This window comes from Rhipicephalus microplus, chromosome 3, assembly GCF_043290135.1.
Source record: "Rhipicephalus microplus isolate Deutch F79 chromosome 3, USDA_Rmic, whole genome shotgun sequence".
NCBI classification, from domain to species: domain Eukaryota; kingdom Metazoa; phylum Arthropoda; class Arachnida; order Ixodida; family Ixodidae; genus Rhipicephalus; species Rhipicephalus microplus.
The window spans coordinates 227,054,670-227,074,596 of record NC_134702.1 but is presented as its reverse complement, the minus strand read 5'-3'; the positions used below and the strand labels follow the sequence as shown (position 1 = coordinate 227,074,596).

At 45.6% G+C, this 19,927-nt stretch overlaps 1 protein-coding gene across 1 annotated transcript; it reads left to right on the top strand.

The window, feature by feature from the left end:
* The first annotated feature begins 258 nt into the window (after positions 1–258).
* Positions 259–13,792, top strand: LOC142804146 (uncharacterized). Its single transcript, XM_075890750.1, has 2 exons — positions 259–669; positions 12,400–13,792. Exons 1-2 carry the CDS (start codon positions 385–387, stop codon positions 13,492–13,494), a joined length of 1,380 nt encoding a protein of 459 aa, XP_075746865.1. The 5' UTR covers positions 259–384; the 3' UTR covers positions 13,495–13,792.
* Positions 13,793–19,927: the final 6,135 nt, after the last annotated feature.

The window sequence follows — 19,927 nt, the reverse complement described above, 5'->3', positions numbered from 1 at the left end:
GCCGACAGCGATTTCAGTGAACTAGCGACAACAGCCAAGCGGGAGGAACAGAAGTTACATTCGTTACCACATTCCGGATCACTTATTACGCGGCGATATTGTCACATATTAGCAAATATTAGGGTAAACGCAATATGAGAGATAACTACGCATGTTCACGGCTGATGAAGGTGCGTGACGAGCGAGAAAGGGTGATTGCTATGTCATGTTCTTAGCAAACCTACACCGGCAGGTGTCGCAGCTTTTAGGTGACGAAAGAGCTTCGCTTTCGCATCCAGCAAGCAAGTCAATGCCACTTGTCGAGGGCGTATAAAAACTGTGACAAAGCTAGTCTGTTGTTATTTTAGCGGCTAGAAATTGCGTGAAGACGAGGCCTTTTCGGAAATGGAACAGAAGCCCATGCATCGTTTCTGCCATGACGACATTCCCGGCGCAAACTGGAGGCTGACCCAGTTTGCTGCGACGGTGCCGAATTCATGCGTGTGCTCTATCTGTGGCATGATACCGAAGTGGCTGGTGAAGCTGCCATGTTCGCACGCGCTATGTCCGGCTTGCCACGGCTTCAGCTTCAAGAACGGCTCCGGTTTGTGTCCCTTGGATAAGCAGTCGTTCGAGATGACGAACAGCGTCACCGTTCACATCGACGACAGTGAAGTACGCAGCTTCAAGGTTAGTAGCAGTGTTTTGTTCCATCAAGTTTCCCGGAAAAGTCATGTATCTGCACTCCTCTGAACGGTGAAAGGGGCCTACTTCCGATTGTAGAAGCCTGTAGTGATTCAGCGTCTCATATTGGTTCAGTTAGTGTCTCTAAAGCTTTTTTGAAGCAGGTATATACCGGCTATTGTGGCCAGCATTTGTATTCCGCCATAACTTCGCCTTACGTGCAGTACAGTGGCGCTCAAAACTTTTCACGACTACGGGAGCCCGTGGAAAAGATTACCACGACCCATACTGAAGGCTACGTGCGGAGTTGGAGAGCACGCAGTGCACACTCGCGTTCTTCTTTAAGGGCTCTATATTGCCCGTCTTAACGTGGACACGCGCGTAGGCCTGGTACAGCAACGATACGCTAGCAAAGCGCGAGCACTCTGTAGTCCAACGCGAGGCGTGACAATCTGCATTTCGCTCCAGCGATGTCACTTAGACTTCACCGCGTCAACGTTGAGGGACATAGGTCGTGCTCCAACGCGGACGCGTCAAGGCAGTGTAGCTCTGCGGACGCGTAGGAGTGCAGCGATTTATTTTCGCGTCAACGTGCCGTGATAGATTCGGCGTTACCCTTTTAGTTGGGCGTACGTAACGAGCTCACGTACGCTTCACTGACACGGGAGAAAACTGCGCATGTGCAGTACGTAACATATTGATTCCAGCGATGCGCGCGTACGCCCGAAAGAAAAAATGCGCCGTGCGTAAACGTGACGAGGCGAAGCGTGCGTGGCGTGACGCTCTCGTAATGTCTCGATTGATATAGGAACCAGATAGCAAAACGGCAGCGACGGCGTCGAACGCAGAGAGCAACAAAACTGACCCAAACTGAGTATATTTAACTTTGACGGACGGTGTGTCGCTGCTACCGCACGAGGGTGCTAAAAAACACCGAGAAGCTGTTTTATTTCTAAGAACATACGTCTAGTTTAATCAAACGTATCTCGGTACGGTCCATACGGTGAACTAAGTGTCTCTGAGCGCTTCACATGCAGATTATGCAACGTATCGGGCCACGTACATAGGCTCGCTATGTACGCCCAACTAAAAGTGTCTATTGCCTATTTTGTCACCACTGCTTCGCGCGAATGCTACGTCGTAGCGCTAGGGTCGTACGCTGGTCGGCTCTCGCGTCTATAACGACGGAGCGTCGCGCGCGCGCAAACGCACCAGTGAAATTTGCCGTAACAGATACGACACATCTGAGCATGCGCGGCGACAATGATGTCCTGCCTTGCAGTTTCCACCCTTGGTCGCTGCGGCCGCGATGGCTGCTATGGGCGTCGAAGCGCTGTCGACATTAGAGGATCGAACAGAAAAAAAAAACACTTGCACGGATAGGTGCCTTTTTTGCTTACATTTATCCTCACCTCGTGATATCATATCACAGCGAAAACGGTTAGCTTTGTTTTTTTTTGCTTTTTGTTTTTTCACTAAAACTTTCAGAGTGCCTTCGACGGCTGAATGAGTCAACACGGCCGCAAAGATAAAAAAGGGTGGACACTGCAAGGCAGGCGTATCAGAGGCACCTCGCATGCTCAGATGTGGCGTATCTGTTACTGCAGTTTTCGCTTGTGCTATTCCGCGCCGGGCGCTCCGTCTTTCTAGACATGACTTCACCACTGCACTACATAGTTACCGTCGAGCCTGCTCGTTCATTCCCTTCAACTGCGGGCGCACCATGATGACAGGGGTGCTGCTTAGGCAGTCGCTACGGAAGCGTCTAGCCTTTTACCCCGAAGAGAGAGAAAAATAGCCCAGCAATCATTAAGTCTCAAGGCTGCGTCAAAGCCGCGTTCGTGGGAACAAAGCCAGTGCCGTATCGGCAATTCTTTCCAGATTTTTTGCTAATTCTTTCTTGGTCAACTAACAAGAAAATACCCACGGGGCTGCACGAAGTGTTCGCACGATCTCCAACAATGCTAGGTGCACTATAGCCTAAATATTAAGGGGCGCAACCCACATAGAAAAAAAATTGCCCGCAGCTTCCCTCGGGGGAACACTGAGGAGGATGCGGAGCATATAATTGGTTAACGGGGTGTTAATTGGGCGTGGCATACTGCTTGGCGCGCCATGCCGCTACCTCGGCGCGCTTGCGCTCGCGGGCAGCATCGGGATCGGCCTCTCGTCACCGACGCTTGCACTCGGCTTCCCGTTTTCGAAAGTCCGGGTCCTCTTGTCGACGCTTACGTTTCAAAGCGGCCGAATCCGGTGCTGCTGCTCGACGCTGACGTCTCTCAGCGGCTTCACGTTCTCTAAGTTGAGAATCTTCCGCTCGACGCCGACGTTTACGTTCGGCGTCGCGAGCTCTTCTCCGCGCTGCCTTGTCTTCGGACGACGACTTGGTTGCGGTTCCGCCAACACTTTGGCCGGCGCTGGTCGAAGGGACGTCGATCATTGCGACCTCGGACGTCGACGCGCCGTACAAACCAACCGACGAGCGGCAACTGAGCGAGCGAGCACCGACCTTGAGTACATATACAGCGCGACGGCGCATGCACTGTCAGCTGTCGAATGTTCGAGAAGGGGGAGAAGCGCAACGGCGCATGCGCGCGCGTCAGCTGCCGATGTTCTCGAAGCGCGACGGCGCATGCGCGCGCGTCAGCTGCCGATGTTCTCGAAGCGTGACGGCGCATGCGCGCTACATTATACAGCTAGCAAATGTTCGTGAAGAGGAGAAGCGCACGCGGTGTGTAGAGGAGGAAGGGTGCACAGATGGTGGAGGAGTGAAGCGCGCGCGGTGTGTAGAGGAGGAAGGGATGCACAGATGGTGGAAGAAGGAGGAGGAAGCTTGCGGACGGCGCCGCACTACAAGCCTCGAGTATTAGATGCTCCGCATCTAAAAACTGACGGGATAGGGCTTGAACTTGCACCTATATTTGAAAAAGCTCCTTTTTACGTGCGTAAAGACATGTTTGTAGTTGCAGTTGCGCACGACGTAAGCGATCAATTCCACGCTTAAAAATTACTGAAAGCAAAATATAAAAATGCGCTCGATATTTACGCTGGGTGAGGGTGAGAGACTTAACACTGCTATGCATATCTTGCTGCAAATTGATCGAATATGCCTCTAAAAGCTCAAGTTCCACCATATTTTTGGGTCTTCCAAGCATACAATAGTTTGTAACGTCCAGCTTACACATGCAAGAATCTCAACGGATAAAAAAATGGGCAATCATACTTTCTAATTGGAAACTCATGTTCCCTTGCCCTGTCATTGACGCTGCGTCCGGTCTAGCTGATAGAAACTGTAAAATGATATAAACTGTAAGAGGAATTTCGTTAACCACGCAAGGTTTAAACATGCTTGCATGCACTTGAACTTTTAGTCTCATTTCATCAATTTGAAGCAAGATATGTGTATCAGTGACACGTTCGTCACCCTGTGTAAATCTGAAGTGTAATTTTTTGATGTTTCGCTTTCATAATGTGTTAGGCGTGGAATGTTCGCTCCTGTCCTGCGCAACGGTAACTGCGCACATGTGCGTATGCTTATACAACGGAGCTTTTTTTTCGAATTAAGTTGGTATCAAGTTACGTGCAATTCTGTCGCCTTTTCTTGTCTATGTGGGTTGCGTCCCTCATTTCTTCATTATGAACCAGATAGCTCAAGAGACATAGTAAGCCACTATAGGTTATCGACTGGTACTCATAGGGTATCGATTAGCCATTATACGGAGCAGCACTAAATCTAAACTGCAGCACCTCATTTTCTTACCATAATTACTTTAATTACACCAACTAGAATACATGCTTTAGTTTCTAGTAATTCGCTACTTAAAGCCCAACCTGAGTTGCAACAGTTATTTTAGGTAATACGCACTTGTCTCAATAAGCACTGACGAGTCTTAATTTATAGTTGCCGAGCTCAACCGTACTAGCTAGACTAAATTTAAGTTTAATTGAGGCTCGATGGTTTGACATATTTGGCTAAATTGAGATATATTTAGTTAAGGTGCTCATTCACACTTCAAACCACTGGGTGAGCCCTATACGTCACATGAATTTTCGGCCATGTTGAGGTACCGATTTCGCAGTTACTAAAATAACATCTACTTAAGGCATATATCATTTTAAAGAAATTCTACGCTCATTTCGTTAAAGCAGAAATACTAAAATGTGACTAAAATATTGGAGCGAGATGGCAAGTTGGAGTATGTTCATAATTTAAAATTTGGTTGAAGCGCATCACACGCACACGCACGCTGACAACAAGGCTGACAACGGCAGCGCTTGTTCTCGCAACTGAAGTTTGATTAATTAGCAAACGGAACTTAAGCGTGCACATGTTCGTCTGTTTTCGGAGTGATTCAACCGAATTCTCAATATAGTCGAATTTGGGGGAAATTATATTCAGGACCTAAGTTTTCAGGCAATTAGTATGTTTGAAAATGGCAGTACAGTAGTGCATAATCATCATTCTGCTTCGGTAGTTTTACTTATTTATGAAAACTACAAAAACAGCTAGTTATCTTTTGATGCATGGCCAATACTGGTACCCAAGCAATAACAGTACATTATTCTTAGATAATGGTTATAATGCAAAAGACGGGCGAAAATTTTTTGCCATGAAACAACGTCGAACTATTGTACTTAGTAGCTACAAGCATGATAATCATGGCCATCAGTTTTTCTTTTTCGAACTGTCCGTATTGCCTGCCTTGTTTTTTTCATTTGCGAGTTGTCATTCAGCTCTAATGTCAGCAGTGCTTTATAAATTCTGAGAAATATGAATGCATTTCGCTCAGGCTTGCCTGTTACTTATGATAATTATGGCTCTTGTGATACTGCCATTAATAAATAAAATATCAATATCACACTCCTTAAAACCCTGGAACCTAAAATGGTCGCCAACACTTTTACTAGGCAATCCTAATTATTATGAGGCAATTCTTATTAGCTCAACCCATCTAGCACAGCACTGACGCACCATTGTGCCTAATTGCATCCCATATAACAATCACGTGCGTCAGACATAACCCGTTCCTACCCTGCACGAAATTCGCCGGGAAGGACGCTAATAGGGCTGTGAGGTTCTGCGAGGAATAAGTTGCTAATTTAAGGTTTCGCATATAAAGCAAAGCACCTTGTTTAGGGCGTGAATGTTGTGAAGACACACTGATCGGGCAGCACTTAAGTCCCGTCTAGTTTCGCTCACGGACACCGGCATATTTGCGTCGGTTCCTAAACTTAATCTGTGCAAATAGCCCCGCCCCGGTCGTCTAGCAACTAAGATACTCGCTGTGGACCCGCAGGTCGCGGGATTGAATCCCGGCTGCGGTGGATGCATTTCCGAAGGGGGCGAAAATGTTGTAGGCCCATGTGCTCAGATCTGGGTGCACGTTAAAGAACCCCGGGTGTTAGAAATTCCTGGAGCCCTCCACTACGACGTCTCTCATAATCATTAGTGGTTTTGGGAGGTGAAACCCCACATATCAATCATTCAATCAATCTGTGCAAACAAGAAAAGAGAATGCTAGCCTCTATGCTGTTTTGGTACGCTGCTGTTTCACAGAGCCGTTTGTTTAGATGAAGAATCGCTATCTTTTTGAGAATGAACATGGGAGCGCGTGTCTCACAGAGCTCCTGGCGCTGTTCCGCGGCGACAACGAGAAGCATGCACAGTGTGGCTGGGCTGCGAGAATTCATCCATCGCTCATAGCTTCCTAAAATTAACTAGAGGGGACTCTGGTGCTGCCATCATTCAGCGCCCATGGAAATTATGGGTAGTACAGCCGCGGCCCCGGCTGTGTAGAGCACGCGCGGAGCCGGTTTTCGCTCTGCGGGGCGAAACGCAGAGGCAGTTTCTGGCTATGAAGTGCTATATCAGAACCATGCGTGGCCTAGCTGTCGGGCTGACCAAATGGGAGCCCGAAACTGCCTCGAGGTTTCGCCCAGTGGACTGAAAACCGGCTCCTCGCGCTCTGTACACATACGTGACCTCAGCTGTACACGGATTTGGCTCAATGGTTTATTCATATAGTTAAGGGCTCATGTGGGTAATACATAGGGGGGGGGGGTTACGATGCTGCAAGGTTATGTTCCCAAAAAAAGTATATACACAGAACATGAAAAATAAAAAAGTTAAACGCGAAAAGCCCAGGAAGTTCACATCAAAGAAAACGTAGTAATGCAATGCAACACTCGATAAGGCATAAAACAGGTGTGTGTGTGTGTGTGTGTGTGTGTGTGTGTGTGTGTGTGTGTGTGTGTGTGTGTGTGTGTGTGTGTGTGTGTGTGTGTGTGTGTGTGTGTGTGTGTGTGTGTGTGTGTGTGTGTGTGTGTGTGTGTGTGTGTGTGTGTGTGTGTGTGTGTGTGTGTGTGTGTGTGTGTGTGTGTGTGTGTGTTCGGAACGAGCTCGAAGACAATCGCCGGATCATGGTGCCCGTCTGGCAAGCATGAGAATTCGTAAAAATACGTGGCAGTACACATTGAATCAGCCGTTAGGGCAACGCCCTGTTAACGCGGCGACTGTGGACGACCTCGGGGTTCCCCAAGAGTGGCAGAAACTTCCAGCGCACCATAACTATGTGCCAGCGCTGTACTCATTACTGCCTTCCAGAATGGGAGCAGTGTTCTTGTTTTTCTCAGGGAGACATGACGAAATACTAATGTAACGCCGAGCAAAGTTCTTCTAGTCTACTGACACAACTTCCTCGAACGTATCAATATTCCCTCAGATCTGCAGCAAATGATAGTTGGGGGGGGGGGGGGGGGTTCTGTTCCTTTCCTTGTTCGTTGTACAAAAAATAAAAGACGAAAACTAGGCGACACGTCAAGCATAAGGGACACGCCGTTAAAACTGAAAGCATCAAAATTTTAGTTGCCAACGTTATACGATCGCTAGCAAGGCTGAAAATTGGCTACTAGGCGACATGCAAGCCCTGCGGTGACGTGATGCATGTGAAGGCAAGCTACCCTTTTCATGCATGTGCACATATACTGTGACGTGTCGCCTAACAGCCAGGATGGTACTGAAAGCCACGTGCTCCTGTGTTCCCTCTCAAGCATTTGGACTGTACAATCACATGTGATACGAAGATTATCGCGTGAGTATCGACCTGCCCAAGATCCCAGGGGCCTAGCGGCACAATGGAAATCGAGATTTTGCCTTCTCTCCCTCGTTGCCAGTTGCGCGCTACAACAATCGCTTTTCAGACGAACTCTACACCATTTCTATTTTTCGGCATCCATGCATCATGATGAACTGTAATCTTGGAGGGCTCTTTATTATCTTCGAAGGTAATTTCATAATTGCGGGCGAAGATGTGTTACAGCTGGCACTTGGCAGTGATTTCTCTCTGCTCTAAACTGCTTCCGCAAACTGGAGCGATGGCAGCCTAATTACCAACGAAAAGACCGAGTTATGATAGCGTAATAGCACCCTCTCCTCGAAACAGTCTTCTGAGACACGCCACTGTTGCAGAATGAGGGTGTTAGCTCCCTATACTACCCATGTATTCGCTCAAGGCAGCGGCAGTGCCGATTTTACCACTGGCGGTTGCCGGGCATCCTACAAGAAATAAATTGCCAACAGAAAACTTCTTTCATAACGTCACTGCAATCGTTCTGAAATAGAGGGAAAGGGCGTAAAATTGAGAGGAGGAGGGTTCCCGAGGAAGCCCTTCTTTCTCTCCTTGATTGCATGCGGAGTGCACTCGTGCCTTCTTTCAAGTCCACTGGCTATTTCGACAATGCGGCCATAAAATTTTGTGACTTATTTTTTTGTTCGTGTATTCTGAATACGTGAAAGTACAGTGGACTGATTTCTCAGACGAAACTCGATCAGCCCAAATGAAATAAACTTTATTATTGCGCATTTCTTATAAAACAAAAGACACACATGGTACGAAAGCATCAGTCTATAAAAGCAGGCTTTTCAACTGTCACGCTCACATAAGGAGCAAACGCGGAACCCATAATTTCCAAACCAATGCGATAATTATCAAATGTAGTGAGTAGGATACGTCGTATTTGACTCAATCACATTTGTTATGACGGCAGGTATAGTTTGCTTACCGGTTTTTGTACCAAACGAGAATGAAGTTCAGAGGCAAGAAGAGACTTGAAGCGGTCAAAAGTTTTTTTGAAAGAACGTTGCTGAAAGCAGTGTTTTGGCAAGTTGGCTTGTCTTCGTAAGAGCAACAGCGTTTCCTTAACGAAGAAAACTTCATTTGTCAAAACGTTGACTTCATGTTTCTCTGTAATATTTTTGAAGCATTTATTCCATTACATCTACATGAGTGGCACTATTATGAGTAAACAATGACAGATTTTCGAACCATGGCTACAACAATTTCCGATGATGTGAAAGAAGCAGCCTATAATTACTTGACATTTTAACTACATGCCGAAATTCAAACTACTCCTGTGTAGCCCAGCCAACTTGAATTCAAGCCTTTCAGTGAACGATTTTTCCTTACAGAAGCTTGGCTTCTGTCTTCACCAATTATTCAAGTGGCAGTGCACTTCTGTCAGTCGTCAGGCTTGCAGAGAACACATGGTTTAGTCGTATTTACTCGTGCAAGATCGATACCGGCTCAAATAATGGTTTCCTATTCTTTTGCTCACCCGTGGCCTTTGGGAAACGCTGAAATACTTTCGCGGAACTCAACGTTCCTGGGTTAGGACGTCACAGAGCTGCCGAAAACTTATGTTGCCCGATTAAGCAATCTTCGACAATTCCATGGTTGACTTGTTCGGCGTAGCTCACTGCGGCTTCAAGTTCTCTGTCCGCCACAACTTGCTGTCTTTATCTTTCTGGTAGTTGACACGCCAACCGAGTTTGAGGTAACAATGCGATCGAGCTTCTAATACCACTGAGCGGGGGGCGAGAATCAGTGGAGGCAAGTGCTACGAACGCAAGTCTATCACTTCCCGCACTTCGCCTGGTTTAAACTCGCGAAATAAGGAACAAGAAAAAAACATACAAAATAAAAATATTTACAGTCGTATCGAGATTTTTATATTTGTAGATTCTTGTGAAAGCCAATAAATGCAACCATTCACATCTTCGCTACGTTCGACCGGATCTTAGGACGCCAGGCCATCGCTACGAGCGTGCATGTTTCTTGAAACCGACACGACCGCTGAGTTTCCGGGGCCTGGTTGCAGTGTTTGGTTGATGCTCTCGCGATATTCGCGCTCGACTGTACAAGCGTTAGCATCAGTGTGCAGAACACGGGATGGCGTGGCCGAATAAAGCCCCTGGATATCTTTTGGAAAGTACCGCCATTCTTCTCCCCGGGTCTTGCGCCACGCATCCTCCTCTCCCGCCTTTTGCTGGTCGGGCCGCCACGAACATTTCATTTCATTTCACTTTTTCATTTCCAACGTGATAGTTCAAAAAACTGCTTGGACACGTAGCCAAAGGCTAGAATAGGGTCCAAGGATGCGATACAAAATGGCACAGTATTTAAACGATAGCACAAGGCAAGAATAGCACATGTAGCAAAACAATAGAACAAGGCATTGAACCAGGATCATCACGTGGGTTATCAGCGTGAGATAGCACTCTTGATAGGAAAATGGTGGCAGTCCAGTTATCTGGGAGAGTATATGGATAAGGTTTGGACACTTCGGAGAGGGCAGTTGGACACTTTGGAGAGGATATGAAGATTGTTGCTACTTAATATTAGGGACTTTATGGCTGAAGCAATTTATGTGCTATCTAGTAATAAAACACCTGCTGCGGTGCGCATGCGCATCCCGCCGTATCAGTTGGCCTCTCATGTCGCTCTCTCCGACGAGCTAGTAGCCAAAATGACACCCAACTGTCGTTTTGGCCTTACTCCATCAATTTTATGTCGTTTTTTTTTCTTTTTTGAATGTAAATGCTGCGATGGGGCTCGTTCCAGAGCCGAGATCGCGTAGTTATTTTCTGCTGGTTGATTCATGAATGAGCGCAGCCAGCCTCGCAAAACCTGATGAAGCCAGGCATGCAAAATCAAATTTTCTCAGCTCAGCTTGCCTTTATCGCGTTAGGCCAAGTTAAACCTAAATGAGCCTAATTAAGTGAATGTAAGTGTAGCCGAATCTAATCTAGCCAAGTTTAGCGTGGTATAATCAGTATTACACCCACCTGTTAGTGGGTTTACTCAACAGAGCTCCCGAACGTGAGAAAAAATCGGCCATCTGTTCCTGGGCTATTTATTTATTTGTGTATTACGAATACTTTCAGAGCCCGGGGGCATTATAGAAAAGAGTGGCCAATAAACTTACAGAAATGTGTACCTATACAAATCACAAAAAAAACAAATTAACAAAATATTGCTTCATGAATGGCACTTTTGAAATTGGTGTCAGTAATTGCTGCGATGGAGGCATTACAGTCACTGTATAGGTTACTTCGGCAAAGGGAGACACCAACCTTCAAGTTGTGGTCCACGCGTGATGAAATGTATTCCAGTACAAGAAAGATGGTTTTTAGCGGCTCATTTTGGTGATGAATCTTGTGAAAAAAAACATATTTTAAGATATTTTCGACGTAAGACCAGATCAGGCAGTTGCAGTGTGTTCGTCATTGTGAATACAGAAGTGCACCGGGAATAATTTGACATATAAACTGGGTGGCGCAATTTTGAACAGGTTTGAGTGTGTTCATTAGTACGGTATGACTGGGGTCCCAGACGCTGCATGTGTAGTAGCCAAAAGTACTGTTTGCATTGCAGGACACGTAATCGACGTGCATGTTCCAGGAATGGTCGTTAGTGATATTGGTTCCAAGGTATTTGTAGGCCTTAACGGAATTCAAAGTGACTCCTTTAAATGGTAGCTGTACTGTGTGGTGTGAAGGCGTCGGGATATTCTTATAACCTTACATTTTTTAATATATCTTTTATAAGCCATTTTCCGCACCATAGCGACAATTGATTCAGGTCATTTTGAATGTTCAGTGAATCGGAGAAGTTCGTTATTTTTTGATAAAGGACATAATCATCTGCGACAAGTCTAACTGATGAAAAGACAATAGCGTCTGGAAGGTCATTGATGTAGACAAAAAATAGTGGGCCCAGCACTGAACCCTGAGGTAAACCAAATGTAACAGAAGAGAGCGGAGAGGAATAATCATGAGCAGTGACATATTGTGTTCGGTTTGAAAGTCTATGAACGAAAGATTTCGTCGATATTGAGTTTACCAAGTTTGAAAAGGAGCGATTCATGTGATACCGGGTCAAACGTCTTTGTGAAATCGAGGAAAATAGTCTATATTGAAGCCAAGATCAGCAGCTTTAAACAAATCATTAGTAAATGTGAGTAATTGGGTCTCGCATGTAAACATTTTGCTAAATGCACGTTGGGTATAATTAGAGAAACAATATTCCTCCAAAACAACTACTAGGTGCGAATATATATATGTTCGACAATATTGCATAGAGTATATATATATATATATATATATATATAATATATTATGTGTGTGTGTGTGTGTGTGTGTTTTGCCATTTTAAGCTGCTTTATACTCACTTCTAAAAATATTGTGTGGTAAAATGTACTGGTATGTTGCTTGCCACATTAGTTAGTGTGCTAAGCTATTTACCTCATTTCAACAGGTTGGTGCCACAATTTGTCGATCAGCTTCTGGTGCTTATGCTGGATCACCTACCATCGTTAAATTCTGCGGCATTTCCCGTTAAGTTTCACTTCTGCCAGTAAACGTGTTGCTTATGTATGATTTTCTTTTTTCATTTCAAGGTTTACTGCTGGAATGAGGTGCATGGATGTCAATACGTGGGCTCTATGGAACATCTGCTGTGGCACTACGAGCATGAGTGCACGTTTCACGTTGTGGAATGTTTGCGGTGCCACCGGACCGTGCTTCACAACGAGTTGCTTAAGCACCACGAGAACGGCTGCGGCGCCGCTTCTTCGCATTCGGCCGAGGAGAGTTTGCCCTCGGAGTCTGCCTCGGCGACGCCTGGAGACTCGTTGGAAGACCCGAGAATGCTTTTGCAAGATCCTCATAGTGGACTGCCCGCGATCACGGCACTGCTGAATAAGGTTGTAGAACACGCCAAACGCCACGAAGTCTGGTTCAACACCTGCACTAGGGACTTCAAGGCGTCTATACTGAAATTCAAGAGAGACATCGCTCAAATGTCCAACGTCGTTTCTTCGACACCCTCCTGTGCAAACGCCGCCGGGTCATCTCTATCACCGGAGTTGGAGAGCGCACTCGTGCTCCAAAAGTTGGAGCATTTGGCCCACAAGTCCACCAACCAGCTGGAACTCATGAGACAGATCGTGACTCAGCCGGCAGGACACCGGTCTGTGATTGTAGACTGCAAGCCCTTTGATTATTTTCTCGACAGGTACCGCCGCTTAAGCAATGCATTATCGACGGAAGATGGCTTGAGCAATGAAATTTCAAGGCTAGTCTACGCATTGCGCTTCGAGAATGCCGAAATCCTTTTTTCATGCGCGCTGGGGTCGAAGAAGCTTGCTGAAGTGTCTGTGTCTCTTACAAGGGACACATATTTCACGATTGTCGCCTCTAAGAGCACTACATCTGTAATAGATACAGGCACTCTCCACTTGGATATTGAGTTCAACGGACTCCTTGAGGACTCTGTGTGTGTGTTGAGTGACTGGAGTGTGAGAGTTAAACATCCCGATAGCGTAGACCTTGAACTAGAAGGCCCCAGCGAAAGTGGCGATGACTGTACGCGAACTATGGGAAAATATGTCCATTTCCACCACGGGTTCTCTGTACAGCTAGATTCTGTGAGATCTGGCGGCTTCCTTAACAACGGCTGTTTGACGCTGGAGATACAGTTTGACGAGGCCTAACTACGAGGGCCTTCATATGCGTCGGTACTAAATACTCTTGTCATTGCACGATTTTCTTTGCTGTGACACTTAATGATGCGCCAGCTTTACAAGTTTATGTATACGGCTTTAATTTTTTCAAGTTAACGTCTCCGAATTACGATGTTCTTTCTTTTGTGTTCTTTGCTTTTTGAAATAATCGGAATCGTTTTGCCAGCGGTTTTTCTGCGCTCTTATGGCAGGTAACCTTTGCTTAGTAATTTCACCTTACATTTTTGAAGGTTTTGTCTAATAAAATACTGCCTGTTGCTCTGTAGAATGTGGTGCGTATGTCATTTTTTTTTCAAATGCTCAAACGGCCATTCGCCAGAGTTTCCGGGCCCATCATCAATAAGAACATCCGTTCTCATTCGTCAGATGATAGCTGCCTTCTGACAAGGTTAGTTTATAATGTTGCTTCCCCCGAACACGTGCGCGAAACACACGCTGACATGCGTGCAGGCTGAGAACCAGCTCGGCTTTGCAAGAACACGTCAGAAAGAGTACTACTATAGAATAAAGCACCAATTTACACAGTGAACTGTAGCTTTGACAACAGTACGCAAGATAAGCAGCGGCGGCGCATGTAATTGCTGAGGGCAATCAAGAGATGGCGCTGAGTAAACAGGGAGCGGAAAACATTTCTCTTTTTTTGTTTTAGGTATGAAAAAATTCTGTACCGGGTGCGTTTGCGCCTACGCGGTTGCCTCGGCTCCCAGATGAAAATGTGTAACAGGGAATCCCAATGGTTTCAACTGGCATTAACTGGTATAAACTGGTTTCAGTTGCAGGCCAACTGCTCTCAGTTGAAAATCTACTGTGAACAGTTGGTCCCAGTTGCAAGCGGTTCAATTTAGTAGTTACAGCTCAACTGGTTTCAGCTGGGAATCAACTGGGAACAGTTGGTCCCCATTGCAAGTGGTTTCAGTTAGTAGCTGGTCCCAGTTACAGCGAAACTGGCGGCCAATGGGATCCATCACCAGTTGAACATGAAGCCGCTAGTCGTAGGTGTGTGTTAACTGGAAGTGAGACAGGTTCTGGTTGTATGCTTCTTCAAAGTGAAAGGTGAAAAAAGCTGAACTCGATTGTGTGTGACGTAGAATAATTGCACCTCAACCAACGGGCTTTATCCAAGTTTTTTTTTATATGCACAGGGAAGCGTACCGGACCACCAGCCTAGTAAGACGTATGGTTAGATAAGAAAAGGAGTGTCTCATGTTTTGCGAATCTAATATATATTTTTTCCTCATCTTTTGTGCGTTGTTTTGACCTCACTGATTCTACTAAAATGATATTATGGCGGAATATCCAGTTGAACAAGTGCACAAACACATGTACAGTTGTTTCAGCTTCAGTAGTTTCAGCTGTACTAAGCTGTTGCTAATATTTTTACGTTCATCACGGTGACAATACGCAGGCGAAGTGGTCCCAATCGACGTCATGCTGTTATATTGCCGAATTATCGCGCGGCGAGCATGCCTGCTTGACAGCCCTGTGTGCTGCACAAGCGGATTACTTCCGAACAACAACAACAAAAAAACACAGTGCCGAGCCTGTAGATACCATGGCCGAGACTGCCAATATCCTATAAAGCTGCACTAACGTGCGTGCAGCCTACACCACACAAAGGGTTTTTTACCATAAAACATCTACCACTCTCTCCCACTTCCTCTGTCAAGTTCTACCCGAATGGCCGGAAGCCGTCACTGTATTTGCGTATCTAATCTTACGCTCAAATACTGATTAAAACAGTAAAGTATAATCAGACGTAAATATAAAATAGACCAAAACTATTCATAAAGCGCAGATTTTGCAATTTTCTATCAAATAAGCGCAGAGGCAGAAAATATTTTACCACATTGATGAGCAGTTTCGTGCAGCACATGCAACGAGGCTATCCATGCCACGGATAGGCCCGGAAGCACGGCGCAATTGTGTTGTTCGCGATAAAGAACGGGGAGTCATGGTACGCACAATTGAGGTATTTTGATTAGTGCTCGACAGTTTCATCTCTAGAAGACTTACGACTTCAGACGATCGTCTAACGAGTGTGTTAGCCTGTGACAAAACGGATATCTGTGGATACATGGTGTTCGGTATGCCATGCTCGCTGCCTTGTCCGCAATGCAATCGTTTGAAGGTAATTAATCTATTCTGTTTTGAGCAAGTGGAGATGCAGATATATTATAATGCAACACAGAGTGATTTCAGAGTGGAGATTATAGAACGTCGCCTTGTAAACAATGCTTTAGACTGCAGATTCGCGGCCATTTGTTTCGGAGCGTGATATTTAATCCGTCGATCGCGCAATACTTGTGTTCAACAGAATGCTAAATAACTACGAAGTACACTCGGGCAGGCTTGTAGCTCTATTCGAAGTACTAGAAAGTGGCACGTATTTGCTCGGTAGTTAAATATCCCCAAACCTGTTGTCTTCGGCTTTACTGTCTCATGCTTTTTTGCCGCAGAAATGAGCTCGACGGTTGATAAATCGTAATAAACCAACACGTGACCTCTACAGATAGTGTTAAAATAATGTACAGTGACATTAATAATAATTTTTAAGGGATATAAAATTTTGAATTATGCGTGACACAAGTTGGTAATAATTGCTGTGCAAGGTGATATATATAAAGGTGTGCCCATTGATAATAATTCAAGGTGTGTCTATTTATTCAAAAACGTTGTTGACTGTATGGTAGAAAGATTTGTAGATAACTGCAGTCGCAAGAAGAAAGGCAGCCTTGAGCAGAACCTCACTTATGACTGCCTAATAAAAATGTCTCGCAATGGTATAGTAATCGATCAAGTCATGTAATAAGAGGCGTGAATTAAGAACCACAATTTCTGTTTACAGGAGTCGTCCGTTATTGCGACTATTGTACTTGTGTTTTGGTTGATAGCAATATCGCCTTTACAATTTTCTAGTAAGATGAAATTTAATTTCTGGTAGTATTGCATGTGTAAGTAGTAATTACAGTTTCGCCAACAGTGTAAATATTTGTTTCAGATGGTTCCATACGCACGATATCTACGAAATAGCGTGCGTCTGCCACGTATTCAAGGAATCAATCAAGATGCTTCACAGTCCCTGTACACTCAATCTGCAATGTTTCTAATAAATGAAGTCCAGTTTCAATGCCAAGATTCCTTATGTATATGAACCGCACGGGTCCACTGGCAACTGGAAACAATCGGGATCAGGCTCCGCCATGGTGGTCTTGTGGCTAAAGTACTCGGCTGCTGACCCGTAGGTCGCGGGATCAAATTCCGGCTGCGGCAGCTGCTTTTCCAATGGAGGCGGAAATGTTGTAGGCCCACGTGCTCAGATTGTAGTGCACGTTAAAGAACCCCGGGTGGTCGAAATTTCCGGAGCCTTCCACTACGGCGTCTCTCATAATCATATGGTGGTTTTGGGACGTTAAACCCCACATATCAATCAACGATTGGCACCAGTTGAAGTGGTTTATGGTCAAATTCTCAGGAGGGACCAGTTGCCAACGGGTCCCAGTTGGAAACCACTGGCAACTGGTCCCCACTGGGAATTTTACCATAAACCACTTGAACTAGTCCCAGTTGTTTTCAGTTAGAATATTTTCACCTGGGTGGAGATGACAGAATGTTGCCTTGTAAACAATGCTTTAGACACTGCAGATTCGCTGCCACTTATTTTAAAGTGTCATAATAATGAGTAAAATGAGTGTAGATTGCGCAACAATTGTGTTGAGCAGCATGAAAAAGAACTATGAAGTATACCCGTGCAACCTTGTAGCTCTGTTCGAAGTAATAAGTAGGGCGCGTTTGCTCGGCAATTAAATTTCCCCAATCCTGTTGTCTGTGCATGAGCTTCCGCTTTACTGTTCAATGCTTTATTGCCATGGTGATAAATAAGCTCGATGGTTTGAAAATCGGAATGGACGAAGACGTGATTTGTAAAGATAGTGTTAAAATAATGTGCTGTGACATTTATGAGAATGCTCGAAAGATTTAGAATTTAAAATTGTACGTGACACGAGTTAATTTATTTAATAATTGGAGAGCAAGATTGTAAACTATACGGCGGAGTTCTGTACCTTTTGTTGTTAGGTGCATTAAAGGTGCGCCTGATTACTCACAGAACATCACTTATGATTGCTTCATAAAAATATCTCACAATGATAGAGTCACCAATCCAGTCACATAATGAAGGTGTGAATGGAGAGCCACTGTTTCTGCTTACGGGAGCTGCCCGTAATTGCGACTGAAACTTGCGTTTTGGTTGAAAGCAATATCGACTTTATTTTAGGACACACTGCACAATTTTCTAATAAACCAATACTACTTGGTTGTTGATGAAGTTTAATATCTGGTAGTAGTGCATGTGTAAAATGGTAGTTACAGTTTCGCTGACAGGGTAAATAATGCTCTCAGATTGTTCCATACGCACCAGATCTACGGAATCGTGTCAATCTGCTGCATTTTCAAGGAAGCAATGAAAATGCTTCACAGCCCCTGCACACTCAATCTGAAAAGTTTCTAATAAACGAAGTAAAGTATCAACCCCGAGTTTCCTCGTCTTTATGAACCGCAAGGGTCCACCGGCAACTGAAAACAATTAGGGCCGTTTCAAGTGGTTTATTACCAAATTCCTAGTGGGGACCAGTTGCTAGTGGGTCTCAACTGAGACCAGTTCAAGTGGTTTATAGCCAAATTTTCTGTTGGTACAAGTTGCCAGTGGGTATTAACTGGGACCAGTTTAGCGGTGTATGGCCAAATTCTTTGTGGGGACCAGTTGCCAGTGGGTCTCAACTGGGACAAGCTTAAGTGAGTTATGGCCTAAATCACTGTGGGGACCAGTTGTCAGTGGATCTCAAGTGGGACTAGATCAAGTGGTTTATGGCCAAAACTCCTGTGGGGACCACGAACCAACGGGACCTAGTTGGAACCCACTGACAACTGGTCCCCACTGGTGATTTGGCCATAAACCACTTGAATTGATCCCAGTTGTTACCAGTTAAAATATTTTCACCTGGGCTGATTCTATATTCTATGGCTATTCTTTTAGATGCGGAAGCATCTTATACTCGCGCCTTGTAGTGCGCCGTCCGCGCCGTCCGCGCCGTCCGCACCGCTTCTCGAACATTCGACAGCTCACGCGCGCGCATGCGCCGTCGCGCCGTCGCCCACTCCTCCACCATCTGTGCATCCCTTCCTCCTCTACACACCGCGCGCGCTTCACTCCTCCACCATCTGTGCACCCTTCCTCCTCTACACACCGCGTTCGACATCTACAATTCTCCTGATTCTCCAGTGGACGCGCATGTGACGTCGCGCTTCGAGAACATTCAACAGCTGACAGTGCATGCGCCGTCGCGCTGTATATATACTCAAGGTCGGCGCTCGCTCGCTCAGTTGCCGCTCGTCGGTTGGTTTGTACGGCGTGTCGACGTCCAAGGTCGCGGTGAAATGAATTCCAACGAATCCACAAACACAATGATCGACGTCCCTTCGACCAGCGCCGCCCTTTCGCATACGTGTGTACGTGTTCACTCATTTAACACCCCCTCCTACAACCAATTTAGCCATCGACCCAAGTAAGTCGCAATTTAACACCCCATTTCACAACCACGTTAACCAATTTAGCCTTCGACCCAAGTAAGTCACACTTTAACACCCCGTTAACCAATTATATGCTCCGCATCCTCCTCAGTGTTCCCCCGAGGGAAGCTGCGGGCAATTTTTAAACAGAAGTGGACGAAAGAGACCGGGACTCGTGCAGGGATACGGGTGTCTCGTTATCTTTCGCCTGCTTGATTGAAGTGCGTGGATATGCCCAGCAGCACACCAATGCACCCTTTGGAACACAGTACCTGTGCGTACAGAGGTTACGTGGAACCGAAAGGCATTCGTTGGTAGCTGGCACCAGTACAAACAATTGACGAGTGAGTACGGAGAACAATACTGACAGCAAGTCAGCAATCATGTTTATTGCAGAACAATATATATATATATATATATATATATATATATATATATATATATATATATATATATATGTGTGTGTGTGTGTGTGTGTGTGTGTGTGTGTGTGTGTGTGTGTGTGTGTGTGTGTGTGTGTGTGACGTATGAAGCGATGGTTAGTAGAAGTAGAAAAGGAAAAAGTGTGAATGAAAAATACATGGCGTATGAGTCAGGCCACGTCTCCCGCATGTATCGTCACACGAGTCGACAGGATGAAGACCTGGCGGCCACTTCATCAACCGGCCACCATCTTCGAACGTCTCAGCAAGACGCAGTGACCGAACGTGGACCACAAAAGTACATCCCAACCCTACATCAAGACCAGCATCATGACAGCACCGTCAGACGACCTTGACATCCCCAAGTACACCGGATCAGCAGATGACGGACCCGTACAGGACTGGTTCAACCTTTT